Source organism: Saimiri boliviensis, chromosome 1 (assembly GCF_048565385.1).
Source record: "Saimiri boliviensis isolate mSaiBol1 chromosome 1, mSaiBol1.pri, whole genome shotgun sequence".
NCBI lineage: Eukaryota > Metazoa > Chordata > Mammalia > Primates > Cebidae > Saimiri > Saimiri boliviensis.
This window is the reverse complement of record NC_133449.1, coordinates 63,099,579-63,119,821: the sequence shown is the minus strand read 5'-3', so window position 1 is coordinate 63,119,821 and position 20,243 is coordinate 63,099,579. Positions and strand designations below refer to the sequence as shown.

At 45.3% G+C, this 20,243-nt stretch overlaps 1 protein-coding gene across 1 annotated transcript in view; it reads left to right on the top strand.

The window, feature by feature from the left end:
* HK2 (hexokinase 2) overlaps nucleotides 1-20,243 on the top strand; it is a 58,887-nt gene that overhangs the window by 10,014 nt on the left and 28,630 nt on the right. Inside the window, exon 2 of the mRNA XM_039461288.2 lies at nucleotides 8,398-8,560. Coding sequence (XP_039317222.1) covers nucleotides 8,398-8,560 — 163 coding nt within the window. The remainder of the gene's footprint in view (nucleotides 1-8,397; nucleotides 8,561-20,243) is intronic.

Genomic DNA, 20,243 nt, shown 5'->3' with positions numbered 1-20,243 from the left:
GGCTGGTGTCTCCTTTATCCCAGTATCCTCAGGGCCCAGCCCTGGCACATTCAACTTGGTGCTCAGTCAGTGTCTGTTGGCAGGTGAACTGTGCCATGGTCACATGCATCTGGGACATATTCCCCCTTTGCACCGCTGCCCCGTAGTCGGAACAGAATGTCTGAGGACAGGAGGACCCAGGGCTGGGTGTCCCAAATGCTTAGCTCCTGGACCCCGGACAGGTGCTGCTGCCTAAGGTCTGTGTGGCTGTAACTTGATGCAGCTGAGAGTGAGAACTGGAAGAACAGGAAGCTCTGTGACTCACAGCGCTGCAACAGGATCCTGGAGGAGTGGCCCATATGCCTCCCTGGTCAGCTCTGCCCTTACCCGCTGTCCCAGGATTGTGAGTCTGTGGTGCGTCAGAGCTGGCATTGGCCTGAGGTGGCATGGCTACCCCGGTGAGGATAAGCTCCTTGTCCCATCTGAAGAAGTGGCGTAGTAGATTTGTCAGTTTCAGTCAGTGGGCTTTCAGAGGACAGGAGACTTACAGAATCCACGTTCTGCCGTGTGTCCTCCCCCTGCCCGGCTTTTTTTTTTTTTTTTTTTTTTTAATCAGAAACATCTGTCCTTGCCCTGGCAACTTTATACAATAAACTGGCTGCTCTATGTACAGCCTTGGCCTTCCCCAGAGGAGTCTGTGAGGGCATTATTATTAATGAGGTCACTGACAGCAGTTGCCTGGCTTTCCCTGGTAGGCATACCTGTGCCCTAGGTTAGGGCATTCACTTGGCTGGTCACCGGATGCTGTGGGCTTTCCAGGGACTAGGCCTGTGGTTTTAGGAGGCTTCTTCAAGCCTGTTTTCTTGTCAGAGATTTGTGGTAAAACACTGGCAAAGGAATAATGCAAAAATATGAGATTCTTTTGACATTAAGTTGCAACCATGTGTCAGTAGAGTCAGTGGAAGGCTTTGTATGGCCAGATTTAAATGCTGGATCTCTCTTTGGCCTCTTTTGACGTCTTTAATCTTCTTTGGCTCCTTGACTATGTATAGTGGATAAACTTAGGGTCAAGTCAGTGCCACCTGCCTTTTTCTTTTCTTCTAGTGTCTTTTGAATTACAGGATAATTGCACATGAGAAACTGAACGCAGCGGGTAACGACCATCCAGATACTGTAACAGATCATTACCTGAACTAGCCCCATTACCACCACCAAGTGTAATCACTGTCCTGACTAACAGTATAGGTCTGTTTTTGTACTTAATGTTAATAGACTCATAGCATATAAAAGATACCTTTTGTGTCTAGCATTTTTCACCCAGCATTTTACTGTATTTTGAGATATATCTATGTGGTTGCATTTGGTGGTAGGTGGTGCATTCCTGTTGCTGTGTGCTATCTCCTGCACCACTCTGGTTTGTTTGTTTTTAAAAGACAGAGTCTTTCACTGTTGCCCAGGGTGGAGTGCAGTGGTGTGATCATGGCTCCCTACAACCTTGACCTCCTGGCTTCAAGTGATCCTCCCACCTCAGCTTCCTAAAGTGTTGCAATTACTGGTGTGAGCCACTGTGCCCATCCCACCACCCTGTTTTGACTGTGGTTGATTTAAAGCAAACAAGAGTAGTCATAAGGCCCTTGACTTCCAGAAGGTATGGTCCTTTCTAAGTTTCTGTCAAAGGGGCCAAGTAGGAGTGTTGACCTAATATATAGATGACCTGATAGAATCTTCAGGTCAAGAACACGCATGTTAAGAAAGGTAAAGTTCAATTAGTTGGTCTTCAAGGGTCTAGAAGCTAAAGGGTAGGATTTTTAGCTGTGGCCATCCAGGGCTGCCTGGAGAGACAGTTCTAGACATTAAATTAGAAATATCCGAAGACTGGAGAGAAAAAGTTCGGCTGTGCCTCAAGTATCCTGCATCCTTTGCTTTGAAGCTTCTATGCTTGTGGAGTAACTTTCTTATCCTATTTGATCACTTGAATTCACCTCTACACCAGGAGGGTGTGCCCTGTAGATATGACTGATTAACATGTGCTTATTCATGTATCATATATTTTCTGCCTCCTTACTAAAAGGATTTGGTGATTTGGTTTAGCTTTCAGTAAAAAGATTTGTAGAACAAGAGTTATCAAACGGGCAGAGATGATTATTGAAAAACTTGACAGACCAGGTACGGTGGCTCATGCCTGTAATCCCAGAACTTTGGGAGGCCAAGGTGGAAGGATTGTTTAAGGCCAGGAGTTTGAGACCAATCTGGGCAACACAGTGAGACCCTGTCTCTACAGAAAAATAAAATTAAAAAATCAGCTGGGTACAAGGGTGCATACCTGTAGTCTTAGCTACTTGGGAGGCTGCAGTGGAAGGATCACGTGGCTAGGAGTTTGAGGCTGCAGTGAACCATGATTGCATCACTGCACTCCAGCCTGGGCAACAGAGCACAAGACCCTGTCTCTAAAATTAAACAAACTTGATGGAGCTCCAAGCTTTCTGATAGTCAAGGCCAAAAGGATAACTCTCCTTGAGTCAGTCATTTTCATCCCTTCGGCCTAAAACAGGAAAGGAAGCACAATGTGTCTGGGCAGCTAGACTTTCTCCTGACACTAAACCCTGCTGGGGACTGAATGGCTAGGGAAGCATTAGTGAACAACACAGCAGCTTTACACAGCGTGATGGTCTTTATAGTCTTTCCTTCCTGTGAGCCCTTGATTAAAAGTGATAGAATTAAACCTATGACGCATTTCATGGGGAGCTAATGTAAGGTTGTAAAGGTAAGGAGCTTTCTGTTCCTGGAATTCATAATTTCCCTGGATCTTGGGCTTGCCCATGCCTTCTGAGCCTTTCACACTGCTGTCTCTAGGTCAGCATTTATCTACTGAGCTGGTTGAGCTCCAAAACTGTCCCCTTTGATTGCCAGTCTTTCAGGCCACTTAAATCTGTGACACTTCCCATGGGCTGCCTTGTATTATGCTCCACGTTCTTATCTGACAAGATTCATCTCTCCACACATTCTAGAGGCACTCATTGGTCTGTAATGTGAGCGAGCTTCTTTGATATAAAGTCCTAGAGAGCAGGAATCTTGATTTAAAAAAAATTTTTTAAAATTGTGATAAAATAATCATCTCAAAATTTACCATTTTAAACATTTTAAGTGCACAAGTTAGTGGCATTAAGTGTATTATTCACATTGCTGTGCAGCTACCACCACTATTCATTTCCAGAATTAATTTCTTGTAAAATTACGTTTCTGTACATTGTAGTGCTTTGCATATAATCGCTGTTTCATAAATGCCATAACATGGGAGATGCTGGGGTCGCAACAGTAGTCAGGATTCAGGGATTGAATGATACTGATCTTACAGACTCAGACATTGAAATTTAAGGTTTCGTTTCTTCTGCACTTCCCTTTTAAACCCTTCAAGGTACTCAAGGTAGGATCTGTAGTACTTTATATAAAAACTGTCAAGATTGAAATATTGCTGTCTTCTGGACGTAAAAATTTGATCAGAGCCAATTTCCCACAGGGAGCAGATAGGGTGGGCTCAGGATCCAGGCAGTGGCACCAGCCTTTCGGTTGCATTGGGCCTGCAGAATGAGATGGGCGCTTCTGGCCCAGAAGGGTTGACATTCATTGGGTGATCCAGATTTCATTCTCAACTGTGTGACCCTGGTTGAGGCTGCTCCCTGATGGGCCTTGGTTTCTCTGAAATCCCTTTCTTACACTCACCTCCAAGCCTTTCCTTCCTGGCTTCCCCATACCTGGCCAGGACTATGTCTAGCCCACCCTGCTCACTGTGTACTTGGAAGTGAAGCCACTATGAGTGTCACCTTTTGTTCTCTGCATTCCTTGCTTCATTACAGTGACACAATTTCCTCTCCTTTTAGTGCTGGTCTGGAGGAAAATGCAGGTACTTAAGGGGATGGGTGTTAATGGCTTCCCATTTTCGGTATTATCTTATTTGATAAAGACTATGGGGTTAATTTCTCTTTAGGGCTTCCCCGACACTATCCCTAATTCTGTAGAGGAAGCAGGCATGTCAGACCAGTATGTTATGGGAAAAACTGAAACTGACCAAAGTTACCCAATGAGGAAGCTGTAATCTCACTGTTGCTGAAGAGATATCAACTAACAGTCCTATCTCTGTCCAACACACACCCTCGCTTCCTGGGCTGACAGGTTGGCAGACAGGAAGGTAACCCGCTCCTCAGCCAGGCTTTGCTCTGGCCTGCCTCTGATTCCCCAGCCTGGAATGCCCCCTCCTCCTTTCTTCCTGTCTCCCAGATAGAGATTTAAAGAGAAGCAGCCTTGTCCACACCCATCACAGAAAGAGAAGGAACAGTTTGGGGAAACAGCCTCTGCTTTGTGACTAAGTAGGGTTGAGAAATGCCCATGATTGCCTGAAGGTGCCCCTGGGTGGAGAGAAGCCTTAGAAGAGAAGGGGTAGAAGGAAAGGGGGGATGATAGAGAACTCATGTCCCCACAATTATGCTGATGACTCTGTTGTGTGGGGCTACTCATCCTGTTCTGTAGTGAGGAAGCTAGGGTTCAGATGAAGAGTGAGTCCTCTAATGTCGCACACCTGTACAAACGCTACCACTAGGATTATTTGCATACTGGTGTTTCTGATGCCAGAGCCCTCCCTTCACCACCACCAGCTACAAATCGAGGGTTGACCTGAATGAGTCTGCTTTGATGGTTTCCAGAAACTTACATCTCCTAACAACAAATACAGGGTTTGTCTTCCGAACTCCCAGCAGGCTAGATCAACACAGGATTACTTCACAAGGACACATTTGGCCTAATGTTTTAACCACCGACTCTCAAAGACCCCAGGCAGGAAAGTGGTCTGCAGTGTTGACCAGAACAGGGCCAAAGACAATCACATCATTGGCACATTGGTAGCCTGCCAGAGGAGAGGGGAAGGTGTTTGAGCCCCAGCCCTACAGTTGTCATTTGGTTAGTCTGGAATGGATCCTTAGAATTCTCACTGTATTTTTTTAAAAAGCTTCTTATATGATTCTGATGTGCAGTAAGTTCGGAAACTCTTATCACAAGTGGCATAATGGAGATTAGGCCGAAGTATCAGAAAGCAGATTTATCTTTGATTGAGGAAAATCTTTGAAACAAGTAGAGCTGATCAACAATGGAGTTTAGAGAAATAGTGAGCCTCTCAGGCTTGGAAGTATTCAAACCTAGGCCAGATGACTATCTATTGGGTGAAGAGAGGCAAACTAGACAAACTCAAATACTATGTTGAGTGGGATTTTGACCTAGTTACCCTAGGAGCCTTTTCTTTCTAAGGGTGAATACTTTTCAGCTGTAGTCTCACTGCTCTGTGTACATCTGCTGGTCTCCTGCTTGACTTTCTCCCTTGACTTTGGGCCTGGTGCTCCCTCCCACTGACTGCACTGTGGGTGAAAGTTGGCAAGATTCTGAGAATTGTATTCATCTCCTTCCCAGTCCAGGAAAATCGCCTTTGTATGGTGGCTGCTTCTCGGTTTTGACTTCTGCTTCCCATGGCTACCAACATAGCAGTGCCCACGATGGCTGAGTGGGCTCCACTGGTGTGTTTAGGAAGCTGTGGCATCAAATGATTAATTATTATCCCTTCCTGAGTGGCCCTAATAAGCTGGGTGAACATATCATCATGCCCTGGTGCCATCTGTTCTCAAGTTTTGAGAGTTCACAGAGCTCCGATGTGAAAGAAGGGAAGTTTGGGCCAAGCTACTGGCCTGGGCATTTTTCCAACTGTTTCATATCCTCTGTCTTAGTCTCCTAATGTGATAGAGAGGAAACTAAGGTCCCAGGGTCATCCAAGAAACAACAGGGCAGGCAGGGAGTGCCCATCTATACTAAGAGGGACCCACAGGACAGGCAAAGGTGGCTGTCCTGAGGGCTTGACATTGGGGCCAGGCTGACCTCTGTGGAATCTCAACTATGCCCCCTCATCACCCAAGTGACCTGCCAAACAGGGGTACAGAAGTTTTATAAAGACAATGGAGAACAGGTCATTAAAGCTGGAGGATGGTGCCTGACAGGTGAGAAATGCTTAAAGAATGTTCAGCTGCTGTAACTGTCACCACTACTGTTTTCATCTGTCATTGAACATGTGGAAGATGATTTTCTATTGGGCAAAAGGCAACATATATAAAGGGTGACTTTAACTCAATTCTTAGGGTTAAGGATGAGATGTGTCTGATTGGAGTTCCAACAAGTCTTGAAGCAGTTTAAACATCGTAGATAAACCAAGATTAGCTGCTGTAGAGCTTGCTCTTTTGTGTGCATAACCTCATGCTTCTGGACATGATGATGGGACCTTTTAATCAGGTGGGACAGGCTCAGCTCCTCAGTGCAGGAATTCTGCACCCTTTGCAAACACCTGGAGCCTTATATGGTGGGGGGAGCATTATTGAGGCTTCTGGGCCTTTCTTCTCTTTGGGAAAGTAGTGAGGTGGGAGCGTCTTTGTCACATGTCATACTCATGACAATGTTCAGAGACACGTCTGCTGCCCCCTGACTTGCTCAGTCACCCCTGTGGGCCTCGCTCTCCACTATCTGTCCTTCATGTCTGCATTGGGAGGTGACTGGAATAGAAGGTGGCCTTTTAATGGATATGGCCAGCCTTCATTCACTGCAATGCTGTTTGACCTGTATAGATCTGCTGTATCCAAGCAGACAGGGGGCAGTCATCTAGCAGAGTGGACAAGACCAGTGGACCCAGATCAGAGGCCAATGTGAGGTAACATCTAGGAAAACACAGCCCTGGAGGCTGAGGTAGATTCCAGGAGTTGGAAACCAGCTGGGCAACATAGCAAGACCCTGTCTCAAAAATAATTAAAGAAAATAAAAGATTTTAAAAAATCACCAAAAAACAAGTGAGAGAGTTATCTGATGCTTCTCATTCTCCTGGTATTAAATCTGGGAGAAGTTCATATGAATTTATGTTGGAAACAGGATCAGTGAAAGAATTAGGAGAGTTACCTCCACCTGAGCACAGAGGCTGCATTATCATTTACGTAGAGCCTCTCCGTTGTCAGATGCTGTGCCAGCCTCCAGGTATGCAAAGATGAACAATGAGACATTGTTATTCTAGCCTTCGGTGCTTATGATTTGGACCCTAATAAATATCTAGTTTCAAATTGTGGATGGTGTTGTGAGGGGAAAAGCTCAAGCTCTTAGAATAACAGGGAAGCCTGACTGTTGTGATCTGCAGGATGAGATGAGGCCTCTGTGGAGAGAGGCCTGAAGGAGTGGTAGGAAATTGGCAGGGCATACACCTGGGGGGCCTGTGTGCATGAACTTCAAGGCAGGGATGGGCAAGTTGGGGAAGTTGGGGAACTGAACCAGGGAGAGAATCTACAAAGAGTGCCGACCTTACAATAAGATTAGGAGGTGGGGCTGGCATGGCGGCTCACCCTTTTAATCCCAGGAACTTGGTAGGCCAAGGCAGGTGGATTGCTTCAGTCCAGGAGTTTGAGACCAGCCTGGACAACATCGTGAAACCCTGTCTCTGCTACAAATACAAAAATTAGCTGGATGTGGTGGCACACCTGTGTAATCCCAGCTACTTGGGAAGATGAGGCATGAGAGTCTCTTGAACCCAGGAGGTGGAGGTTGCAGTGAGCCAAGATTGCGCCACTGCTCTCCAGTCTAGGCGACAGGGTGAGACTCCGTCCTCTCCCGCTCCCCCCAAAAAACCCCAGAAAATTAACTCAGCATGGTGGCATATGCCTGTAGTCCCAGCTACTCAGGAGGCTGAGGTGGGAGGATCACCTGAGCCTGGCTGAGATCTCATCACTGCACTCCAGCCTGGACAACCTGAATGATAGTCTGTCAAAAAAAAAAAAAAAAAGATTAGGGGGTGGCTAGAGGCCCCATCATGTGGGGCCTCGAAAGAATTTTGAGTTTTGTTCCAATGGAAAGCCATTGAAAGGTTTTAAGCCGGGGATCAGCAGAGTCTGGCTGGGTGTGGAAGTGGAGGGAAGAGGTAAAAGCGGAACTGGGGACTGTAGGAGTCCAGGAAAAAGACAGTGGCTACCTTGCCTAGGGTGAGGGGCAATGGGATTGATGTGACAGGATGTGTCAGGTGCTGGGGGAACAAGAGATGAGGGTAATGAATCCTGGCTCCAGCAATGTTGTCACAGGCCTTCAGACTCAACCATTCTGAAAAGAACTCTCCTCTGCCTTAATAGGCCTTTCTCCTGGTATGCACCAATTCTCCAAAAATTAGATCTATTTTTAGAATTTTAATTTTTTTTAAAGACAAAATCCTATCAAATCGGTTCCTACTAGTCGTCTCTAATAGTAACTTTCTGTACATAACAGGTTTTGTTCTTTTGAAGGATCGAGTGGTGTTCCATGACACAGACCTATGCCGTAATTGATTTAACCTGTGGGTCTCTGCTCTTGTCTTCCTCCTTTCAGGTTGACCAGTATCTCTACCACATGCGCCTCTCTGATGAGACCCTTTTGGAGATTTCTAAGCGGTTCCGCAAGGAGATGGAGAAAGGGCTTGGAGCCACCACCCACCCCACTGCAGCAGTGAAGATGCTGCCCACCTTTGTGAGGTCCACTCCAGACGGGACAGGTAATGCACCTAGGGGCTGGCTCTAGCTGCTGCGTTACTTGGGGGCGACTTAGTTGGCTTTGCTTAGTTCTTTGACCTAAAGAACTCAAAAGCCTCAGAAACCAACTCTGGCTAAGGGAAGCATTCAAGGAATTAAATGGAAGGGTGTGTGATGGATGGACAGGAGGTCTGGGAAAAGCTGGCAGTCAAGGGAGAAGCACCTTTGTCAGCCCTACTGTGGCATTGCTGTTGGCCATTTGTTTTCCACCTGTGTGCTGAGAAAGGCTACTTGGCTCTGTTTGGCATTTTATAGTTCCACTGAGATTGCACGCAGTGGTGGCAATGAACCACAACAAACGTACCTCACGTGGCCATGACTGTACACCATGGTAGCTGCTCTCTGGCTCACCTGTGCACGCCCTAACTGGGACACCGTGTAGGTGTGCGGGAGGGACGATGTCGTGCACATTGACCTAGGTTTTTTTCTCAAGCCCCGTGAAAGAAGTACTAGAAATCCAAATAGACTTAGGAAAAGAATGGAGAGCCACAGTGCATATTAAGGAATTAGTTTCTGAAGTCCCGCAATACGAACCTATTAAGCTTTGTTAAATCATCTTATTTGGATACAGAATTCTTATTTTATGTTTTACCACCCAGCAAGTGATTTAATCAGGTGGGGGAAAAGGATCATGGTGAAGATTCAAGTTGGAGAGGTCCAGCGGGTTAGGGCTAGATCACTGAAGGCCTTGAATACAAGCCTAAAATGTTTATAAGTCTCTCTCCAGTAGCACTGGGGAGTAAATGCAAGTTTTTGGGGGATGTGAGCAGAACCATCTTGGTAATGTTACATCATTGGCGGTTTAGGTAGAGTGGATGGGGAGCGAGGCTCGGCTGGCAGAGCATAAAACCTGACCCTGGTGGGTGGCGGTGGTGGGTGGACAAGAATAGGATTCAAGAGTGGGGCCCGGGTATTCAGCCCAGCTGCCTGGGAATGGCAACATCCCAGCGAAGGGGACCGAACAAAGTTGTGCCACAGCTTTTATTTAAACCTATAATAGGTGCCTCCATTTTAGAGATGAGCAGCCTCTGAGGCCCATGAGGGGTGGGGGATAGAGGGTAGGTACTCACATCTAGGGGACAGGAGAAAGAGCCCAAGGGGCAGCTGCCAGGGCAGTGGAAGAACCAGGAAGCACAGTGTCTGAGAACCTAAGCGGGGCGAGATCTCCAGGAAGCTGTCAGGTCACTGGTGAGGCATCTGCAGGGGCCTTGTTAGAAGAGTAAGGGCAGGGCGTGGGGTCAGGGCTTGTTACTGCACGTGCCTGTGCTATTTCCAGCACATGTGTGTCCTTGAGGCTCATCTCCCTAAGTGCCTCTAAGGACCTGGTTGTCTAATGAGACTTTGAATGGTTCTCAAAATAAGTGTTTGCTGAAGACTTGGGACCCAGCCTGGAGCCAACACTAAGGGTATGACCTTGTTTAGAATTGTTCTCTGAGTGTGTATTTCTCCTTTGCAAAGAGCCCCTTGAGGTGAGGGGCCTCTGTGGGTTATCTCTTCTTTGTCCTCTAGATCGGCATGTTTACCTACCACTCCCTCTGACTGGAAACCACACCCATTTCTGAGATTTTTATTTGACATTTAGGGCCTTGTCTTTATTACACCCAGCACCAATACTAAGTAAGTACCCTAAATATTTTTTAAATACATATGGTCCAAGGACCCTTTTGAGCACCTTAATGTATTAACTCACTTAAAAAACCTTTACGGTAAGTACAAATTGTATCCATTTCTTTTTTTCTTTTTTTATTTTTGAGACAGAGTCTTACTCTGTCATCAGGCTGGAGTGCAGTGGCATGATCTCAGCTCACTGCAACCCCCGCCTCCTGGGTTCAAGTGGTTCTCCTGCCTCAGTCTCCCGAGTACCAGGGACTACAGGCGTCCACCACCGCCCATGCCCAGCTAATTTTTGTATTTTTAGTAGAGACGGGGTTTCGCCATGTTGCCCGGGATGGTCTCGATCTCTTGACCTCATAATCTGCCCACCTTGGCTTCCCAAAGTGCTGGGATTACAGGCGTGAGCCACTGCGCCCAGCCTATATCCACAATTTTTAGATGAGGAATTTGAGGCTTGGATGTCAATGAAGTTGTCCAAGATCATACAGCCAGTGAGAGGCTGAGTTAGGAATCCAGCTGTGTAAGCCGAAGTTCAGGCATCGGTACTGCACCTGATGCCTTCTGTCTCTGTTAGTGCATGTGTCAGCCTGTGCACTTGGCACTGGAGCACACTGCAAATGCTCACCTAAAATTTTTTTTGGAATGGAGTTAGGACTGATTGTTTAGCCTGTGTTATAGGCTGGTGAATTAAGTTTGCTGGGGAGGACTAATTATGGGGAAAGTTTTCCGAATTCTCCCAAAGTGCTGGGATTACAGGTGTGAGCCACTGTACCTGACCTGGAAATAGTTTATGGCATATTCATGTGATAGAATATTATATAATATGTTACATACATGAGCGTATATGAATACGGATACATCCCAAACAATAAGTGGAAAACATTGCAGGAAGAGACGTACCTCATAGCAGTCGAATGGAAATTTAAAGAAATCCCTCAAAGCTTTACCTACTTTGCTTATGGACACACACTCACATCATAAATTTAATGGGATATTAACTGGAAAATGCATACCTGATAGCTGATAGGGGCTACTCCTGGCAAGAGAAAGGAAAATGGAATGAGGAGGAGAAGATGAGGGAATGCCATTTAAAGTGGTCAGCATCAGACAGGCATGGAGGCGCATGGCTGTAATCCCAGCACTTTGGGAGGCCAAGGCGGTTGGATCACCTGAGGTCAGGAGTTTGAGACCAGCCTGGCCAAAATGGCGAAACCCTGTCTCTACTAAAAACACAAAAATTAGCTGGGCCTGGTGTCGTGCACCTATAATCTCAGTTGGGAGGCTGAGGCACGGAGAATCGCTTGAACCTGGAGGTGAAGGTTGCAGTGAGCTGAGATTGTGCCATTGTACTCCAGCCTGGGCAAAAGAATGAGACTGCCTCAAAAAAAAAAAAAAAAAAAAAAAAAAAAAAAAAAAAATAAAGATACAGTGATCAGCATCAGGGCTTTCAAGTTTTGTTTTGTTAGTTGGGTGTGTGAGTTATGGACTATGGCAGTGAAGACAGGTGACTCCTAAATTGATACAGACTATCAAAAATGAAAATTCTCTGTTGTCAGCACCCCAGTGAAGTGCTGAGAGGAAAGGCCGAGGTGAAGTTGTGTCAGTGATTCCCTTCAGGTGGTTGCACCCAGCCCTGCTGCTGCTGGGGTGAAGCTGCATCCCTCTCCCACAGAAGGCTCGAGGCCTTTGCTTCAGGGGCACCTGTTCAATGACACCTTCATTTCTCAGCCTGTTCATGAATAGTATTCCTTTTCAAATCTGAGAAATCAAACTTCAGCTCTAGAGAGAGCCAATCCTTAAATTCATAGCTTTCTAACTTTTCTGTACTTTATCTTCACTGCAAGAAACATATGCATATAAATATTTATATGAAATGAAACAATTTTGGGGACCAGAATTTATTCTTAAACATGATGAAGTTGGGTTTCTTGTCTTCTATTCTTTAAGAAAGTTGCTAGTCAGAACCTTCTACATGATTTTCACCTTGCAGTTTGAAAGCCACTGCCTTAAAAGATCCTTGGCCCAGTTTGGTTCTAGATGAGCATTTCACTTCTTGCTGGCATGAAACATGTAGTTTCAGGACAGTGTGGGGTGAGAGGTGAGAATCAGAATTACAGGTTCAAATGGGTTTGAATTCAAACTGTGCTTCAGAGCAATTTATTTATGCTGTGAGACTATTTTCTTGTTTGTGAAAAGGGGAAATATCAGGGGATTTGTTTTCTGAGACTTAAAGGAGGATCTGATATGTGACTTTCTCACATGTGCTACAAACACTCCTGCAACCACAAACCACCACTGCAAAAGGCACACTTATTGCCAAATTTACTAAGAAAAGGTCAGTGAGTCTCCCAGGTTCTTAATTTCGGAAGAGATTGGTATCAAGGGAGCAGGCGTGAGGGTTCATCCCCATCACCAGGGGCCCTGCATTTTGGAGTGACGACCAGGCTCCAGCTCTCATACCAGCTCCACTTATCTAATTGTAGTCAAAGTCTTGGCAGAAAATGTAGGAGAGGCCACAAAGTTTCAGGCCATTCATTTGTGGTGGAGGCCTCCACATCATGGCTTATGGGCTGTCTGTAAGAAGGCAGGAAATGTCAGCAGCCGCTGAGCCCTGTGGGGGTAAAACGTTCAATACCCGTCCTGAAATACCTGTGCTTCATAAGTTGTGTGGCCTACACCGTGTGAAGAAACATAGTTGGCACAGTTAAAAGTGCAATAGACTTTTAACTATTGCCCTGGAATGTCTTGCTCGATGACTGAATTTGGTGTCAGCCAGAATATATTAAAAAATGGTCTCAATTTGTCTTTTTGCTTCTTTCCTAAACAGTTTTAACAAATTGAAAGAATTCTATAGTGATCATCTATATTTTACTCGGTTTGCTTTATCCTTCCATCTGTCAGTCCATCTTGTTTTAATTGATGCATTTCAAAATATAAATTGTCTTTTGTAATGTATTTTGAGAAATACAGTAAATACTAATACTGAACTCTATGACTATGTATGCTGAAGTTTTAGGGTTGAAATGTATGCTTCAGCATACATAGTAATTAGAGTTCAATATTTGTTGTATTTTCTTTTTTTTTTGCATTTTTTTTTAATTGCATTTTAGGTTTTGGGGTACATGTGATGAACATGCAAGATTGTTGCATAGGTACACACTTGGCAGTGTGGTTTGCTGCCTTCCGTCCCCTCACCTGTATCTGTCATTTCTCCCCATGCTATCTCTTCCCACCTCCCCACCCCCCCACCCCTCCCCCATTTCCCCCCAACGGACCCCAGTGTGTAGTGCTTCCCTCCCTGTGTCCATGTGTTCTCATTGTTCAACACCCACCTATGAGTGAGAATATGCGGTGTTTGATTTTCTGCTCTTGTGTCAGTTTGCTGAGAATGATGGTTTCCAGGTTCATCCATGTCCCTACAAAGGATGTGAACTCATCGTTTTTGATGGCTGCATAATATTCCATGGTGTATATGTACCACATTTTCCCTATCCAGTCTATCATCGTTGGGCATTTGGGTTGGTTCCAGGTCTTTGCTATTGTAAACAGTGCTGCAATGAACATTCGTGTGCACGTGTCCTTGTAGTAGAATGATTTATAATCCTTTGGATATATACCCAGTAATGGGATTGCTGGGTCAAATGGGATTTCTATTTTTAGGTCCTTGAGGAATCGCCACACTGTCTTCCACAATGGTTGAATTAATTTACATTCCCACCAACAGTGTAAAAGTGTTCCTATTTCTCCACATCCTCTCCAGCATCTGTTGTTTCCCGATTTTTTAATGATCGCCATTCTAATTGGTGTGAGATGGTATCTCAATGTGGTTTTGATTGTATTTTCTTTTGATGTAAGATCTACATGCAGTGAAATAAATCTTAAGAGTATTATCTAATGAGTTGACCAATACACCTGTTTAATACAACCTCCACCAGAAAAGGGAATGCTTATACACTTGGTGGGAATGTAAGTAAGTGCAGCCTCTGTGGAAAACAGTATGGAGATTTCTCCAAGAATTGCTCTCAAAGAACAACAGTATGGAGATTTCTGAAAGAACTAAAAATAGAACTACCGTTCCATCCAGCAATCTTACTGTTGGGTGCCTACCCAAAGGAAAATAAATCATACCAAAAAGACGCCTGCGTGTGTATGTTTATCACAGTACCATTCACAATAGCAAAGATGTGGAGCCAGCCTAAATGCCCATCAATGGACAGATGATTGGATAAGGAAAATAGGGTATATATACACAATAGAATACTATTCAGTTTTAAAATAGAAGGAAATCATATATGTTGCAGCATCTTGCATGGAACTGGGAGCTGTTATTTTAAGTGAAACAGCTCCAAGACAGACAAATACTGCATGCTTTCACTTATAAGTGGGAGATAAAAAATGTGTCCACATGGGCATAGAAAGTGGAATGATAGACAGTGGAGGCTTGGAAGGGTGAGGGGTGAGGATAGGAGGGTGGGGGTGTGGATGATGAGAAATTGCTTAACGGATTCAATGTACGGTATTTGGGTGATGGATACACTAAAAGCCCTGACTTCACCATTGTGAGTATATCCATGTAACAAAATTACACTTGTACTTCATAAATTTATACAACTAAAAAAAACCTCCATCAAGATGGAGAACATTACCATCACCCCAGAAAGTTACCTTGAGCCTCTTCCCAGTTAATCCCTGTTCCTGACCCTCCAGAGGCAGTCACATTCTAATTTTCCACATATATGAGCCTTGCCTGTTTCAGAACTTCACATGAATCGACTCATACAATATTTGTTTTTGATGCGGGTCTTCTTTTATTTGTCATCACGTGGGATTTATCTGTGTTGTGTCTATGAGTCGTTCAATCCTTTTGGTTGCTGATTCCATAGTATGGTTAGAATCATCTATGATTCGAGTATTGATGGAAACCTTGGCACTTTCCAGTTTTTAACTATTTTAGTAAAGCTGCTATGAACATTATTGCACAAGCCCTTTTGTGGATTTGTTTTTAGTTTCTTGTATAAACAACTAGGAGTGGAATTACTGGGTCATTCATAGAGTTTGGTATCTGTTTAATTTTTAGAAAACTGCCAGACCTTTTCCCCAAATTGCTGAACCATTTATACTCCCACCAATAATGTATGAGAGTTCTGCCCGCTCCATATCTTCAGCAGCATTTGTTGTCTGTATGCCTTTATCTCTCTTTTTGCAGTGGAGAGTTGATTAAAGAAAGCATTCATTTTTATTTGCCAGGAATCACACCATCTTGACCTCTCTGTAGGCAGCCCTAATATGTGCTATGATCCTGTGTGTGATTGTGGTACTGGCCCTAACACAGCTCTGTCAGGGGCCCACCACACACATCATAGGGGTCTGGTTTTCAGAGAACAGTTTCATCTTTTTTTTTTTTTTTTTTTTTTGAGACAGGGTCTCGCTCTTTTGCCCAGGCTGGAGTGCAGTGGCACAATCTCAGCTCACTGCAACCTCTGCCTCCTGGGTTCAAGTGATTCTCCTGCCTCAGCCTCCTGAGTAGCTGGGACTATAGGCGCACACCACCACACCTGGCTAATTTTTGTATTTGTAGTAGAGATGAGGTCTTACCGTGTTGGCCAGGCTGGTCTTGAACTCCTGACCTCAGGTTATCTGCCTGCCTTGGCCTCCTGAAGTGCTGAGATTACAGGCATGAACCTAGCTGACAGTTCCATTTTAAAAGGGAATGCAGGGGCTGGGCCCGGTGGCTCATGCCTGTAATCCCAGCACTTTGGGAGGCCGAGGTGGGTATATTACTTGAGGTCAGGCATTCAAAACCAGCCTGGCCAACATGGTGAAATCCCACCTCTACTAAAAATACAAAAAATTAGCTGGGCATGGTGGTGTACACCTGTAATCCCAGCCACTCGCGGGGCTGAGACAGGAGAATCACTTGAATCCGGGAGGTGGAGGTTGTAGTGAGCCGAGATTGTACCACTACCACTGCACTCCACCTTGGGCGAAAGTCCGCCCTGGGCGAAAGATCAATGGAGTGAGACTCCATCTCAAAAAAAAAAAAGGGAATGCAGGAAGAATTGATAGCGAAGGTCACTTGTGGTCAGATAGTGACAGTTGGGATGTAAGCATAGGTAGTCCATGGCCATACGATTCACAGTTTACATTGACTTGCACTGCTTAACAAAAGTTGCTAGGGCAAATCAGATGATTATCTTTTTAAAGGAATCCTAAATACGAGTTGGCTTTGTGTCATTAAAATAAGAAGCTCAAGTACAACCCAACTGAAAATGTGCCAGCCGCATGTTCTAACTTAGAAATGAAGTATCTTTGAGCAGTGTTTATCACCCTTGTCTTGGCAAGATCATTTGGATATAACTATGCCTTGTAAGGCAGAGTGAGGGTAAGGCAGTGTCAAATCGATCATTTGACTCTTCTTCATCTCTGAATTGTGAATTACTTTCACAGGTAAGTATACTTCCATCCTCTAGCCAGACTTAACCCTCTAGAGAGTGGGGAACCATGATGCTGATGGTGATGGTGATAAACATTGTAGATGTCTTTTTTGTAGTTGAGACAGGGTTTCACCATGTTGGCCAGGCTGGTGTCGAACTACTGACCTCAGGTGATCCACCAGGCTCGGCCTCCCAAAGTGCTGGGATTACAGGCATGAGCCACCATGCCCAGCCTGTAGATGTCTTTTAAGTGCCAGGTACCGTACTAAACGGTGTGTTTCAGCTATTTCATCAGTTCTTACAGTCATCCAATGGTGGGTACACTGAACTTCATTTTACAGAAAAAGGAAACAGATTTGGAGCAATTAAGCAACTTGCCCAAAGTCACATAGTGAGCAGGTGGCAGCACTGGGATTGGAACTCGGCTAGTTGAATTGCCAATGCCTGGGCCTTTAAGCACGCCACCAGTGGCACATTTCGTGTTTATGTGCCTTCCATGCTGCTAGCATAATGCATGGATTCTTCTTACTAACCCAGGCCTAGCTGTTCAGTTAACTCAACAGACCTCTCCGAGGCTTGGTCCTCTGTGCAGCAGCAGTGTGCTAAGCTGCCTCATGCCCTGCCTTTGAAGAGAGAAAGTTGTGCTGGGGAGATAAGGCCCATGCAGACAAAACAATTAGAGATATCGGGCCCTAGAATGCAAACAAATGATATGATAAAGGGAGACCAGACTGGTGATCGGTTGCATAGAAAGCTGGTCAAACCTGAAAGAAGCCCTTATCTTGGTTGCTCTGCATTATATTAACAACTATACAGCAGAGACATACATCAAGAGCTAGCACACAGCAAGTTAATTTGTGAACTTATATAGTCCAGGCAATATAAATTGAAGATTGTACTGATAAGCTCAGTACAGCAGATGGCATTTATGTTGCCAGGCGTCGTGCCAAACACCTTACACTTCATTGCATTGAATCTTGATAAAGTGCATATGTGTGTGTGTTCTCCTGTGTTCTTGTTCTGGGTTGTGGAGGGGAGGTGCTGGCTAGAAGGAGGTTATTGTTACTGTTACCCCTTTTTAAAACAGATGATGAAATCTGAGTATCAGATTTCTAATAAATTTCACAAAGCCACATGGCTGATGCATGTTAGAGTGGGATTTGAACCCAGGTCTGCCTGCCTGAAAAGCTGAACATGCTCAAACCTTACACAATACTGAAATACAATCATGTTTTAACCCTTTGAAGAGTGGTTTCACTTCTGTGGGGCTAATTACACCTCTCTGTGACTAGCACGTATTTTGAGCTTAAGAAACGTTTCCCAGGTAAAAGGAGCACCAGAGTGGTGCTTTCCAAAGGGTATCCTGGAAGCTCTGGGGTGCCGGTCATGTGCTTTATGTGTTCCACAGCCCTCTTCAGTTGAAGCAGCTCTGTTTCTCTCTATTTTACATTGTGGCATTTGGCCCATCAGCTTTGGTTTGGAAATAAACATTCTGTTGCTTAAAATGATTTGAAAACAAATGATGTAGAAGGATCACTCCATTCCTAGTCTGTACCAGACACCAGCATTAACTGTGATTCATTGCCTTTAATGACACGGAGTATTGAATACTTCTGTATGGCTGACCTCTTGAATGGTGGCCGGCGTTGCATTGTGATGGAGTAACTGGAATCCTGGGGTTTAAAAAGAGGCTGCCAGGTGTGGTAGTGACCATGGCGATTCCAGGTACATGGAAAATATGTGCATGGAGACCGGTATCTTGCTGCATTACCTGGTTAGGACTTGGAGATGTATCTTTTCGGTTCTTGTTTCATTTGGAGCATATGTCACTCATTCTCGGAGCAGTCCACTGTTGTGTGCTAGCAGGTGCTTGAAAACTAAAGGAAAAAACAAGATCCCCTCAACCCAGAGTCACCCCATAGAGGAAGATTGGAATGTTCAGCGTAGTTACCTGGGGCCACTGGAAGTGCTTTTGCAGGGCAGGAAGGGCAGGTCCCTTTAGGGGCATTAAGTTATAAATACAGGGCTGGTTCAGGAACTGAATGTGAAAGTATTTGTGTGTGTCTTTGACCCACCTCCAAGTTTAAGGCTGCATGCCTCAGGCATTGAGTGACAAGGAAGAGCTGCAGGCTCCATGGTTGGATCAAATGCAGTCCAGTGTCCTGATTTGCCTGAGCCTCTCACAGTTTTGGCATTGAAAGTCCTATATCATAGGAAACCCCTCCATCCTGGGCAAATTGGGATGGTTGGCCACCCTGCATGGCCCTGGATCCCATGCTCTCGCTGCTGCTCAGCTCAACTGCGGCAGCAGCCCTCAAGCTGCCTCCCTTGTGCTAGCCCTGTCCGCCACAGTGCCATTACAGTCACTAAAGCACTTTTGGAAGCACAGATCTGACTTTCTTAAGAACCAAAGAAAGTCCTTGGCAATGGTATTTTCTGTGCGGTTATACCCATGTCACGTGAGCCCTATGTTGTAGCCACTTTGGACGTGCCATTTTTTGGCATCCACAAATTAGTACCAACTTGTAGTTATACCAAATCTCTGTCCTGCCTTACTGGACACTGGAACATGCCATGAGCCTCTACTGCCTTGACAGGGAGAAAGGGAACAAGTACCATGATAGGATTTATTAATGGAGGCATGATTACTGTTTCTTTCTTTCTTTCTTTCTTTTTTTTTTTTTTTGGAGACAGAGTCTGGCTCTGTTTCCCAGGCTAGGGTACAGCAGTGGCGAGATCTCAGCTCACTGCAACCTCCTCTTCCTGGGTTCAAGTGATTCTTCTGCCTCAGCCTCCTAAGTAGCTGGAATTACAGGCCTACACCACCATACCCAGCTAATTTTTGTATTTTTAGTAGAGATGGGGTTTCACCATGTTGGCCTCGAATTCCTGACCTCAAGTAACCCACCCACCTTGGCATCCCAAAGTGCTGGGTTTACAGGTGTGAGCCACCGTGCTCGGCCTATATATTTCTGTATGTTCACACACTACATCGTCCATGTTTCATGTAAGCATCACAACTGCTGGGAGACGTCGGCAATATGAATCCTGTTCTACGAGTCAGGTGACGTGCTCAGAGAGGCCTGTGATGTGCCCACACCACAGAGGTAGCGAAGCGCTGAGCTGGAATTCAAAATGAGGCCTGCCCACCTGTCTGAGGTCCAGTGCCTAACCGCTGCTCTGTGGGGTCCTGTCATGGGTGGGCACTTGGAGAGAGGGGCTGTCTCAGGATTGCTGAGTCACAGTGCTGGGCCTGCCTTGGAAGGAATGCAGTCCTTGGCTATGGTGGTTGTAGTTTTGCATGTATGTGGAAGACAGCTGCAGGGAGGAGGGTTATTGGGGAACGTGTGTTCCAGAAGAGTCCTGTAAACAAAGAAAGAGTGGACCTCCTTCCTGGGATTAGGGTCATCAGCAATACTTTATTATTTGTGTTTTCCCTTCAGTCCATCAGAAAATCCTGCACAGTCCCCATTCTTGGTGGAGCTGTGCCATCCAGTGAATCCAGCTGGGCTGGCCTCGGATGACGACCGGGGCAGCCTCGCCACCTCAGACTCCTGTGGTCCCTGATTCAGCGGATCGCATGTGTCCTGGACTTCAG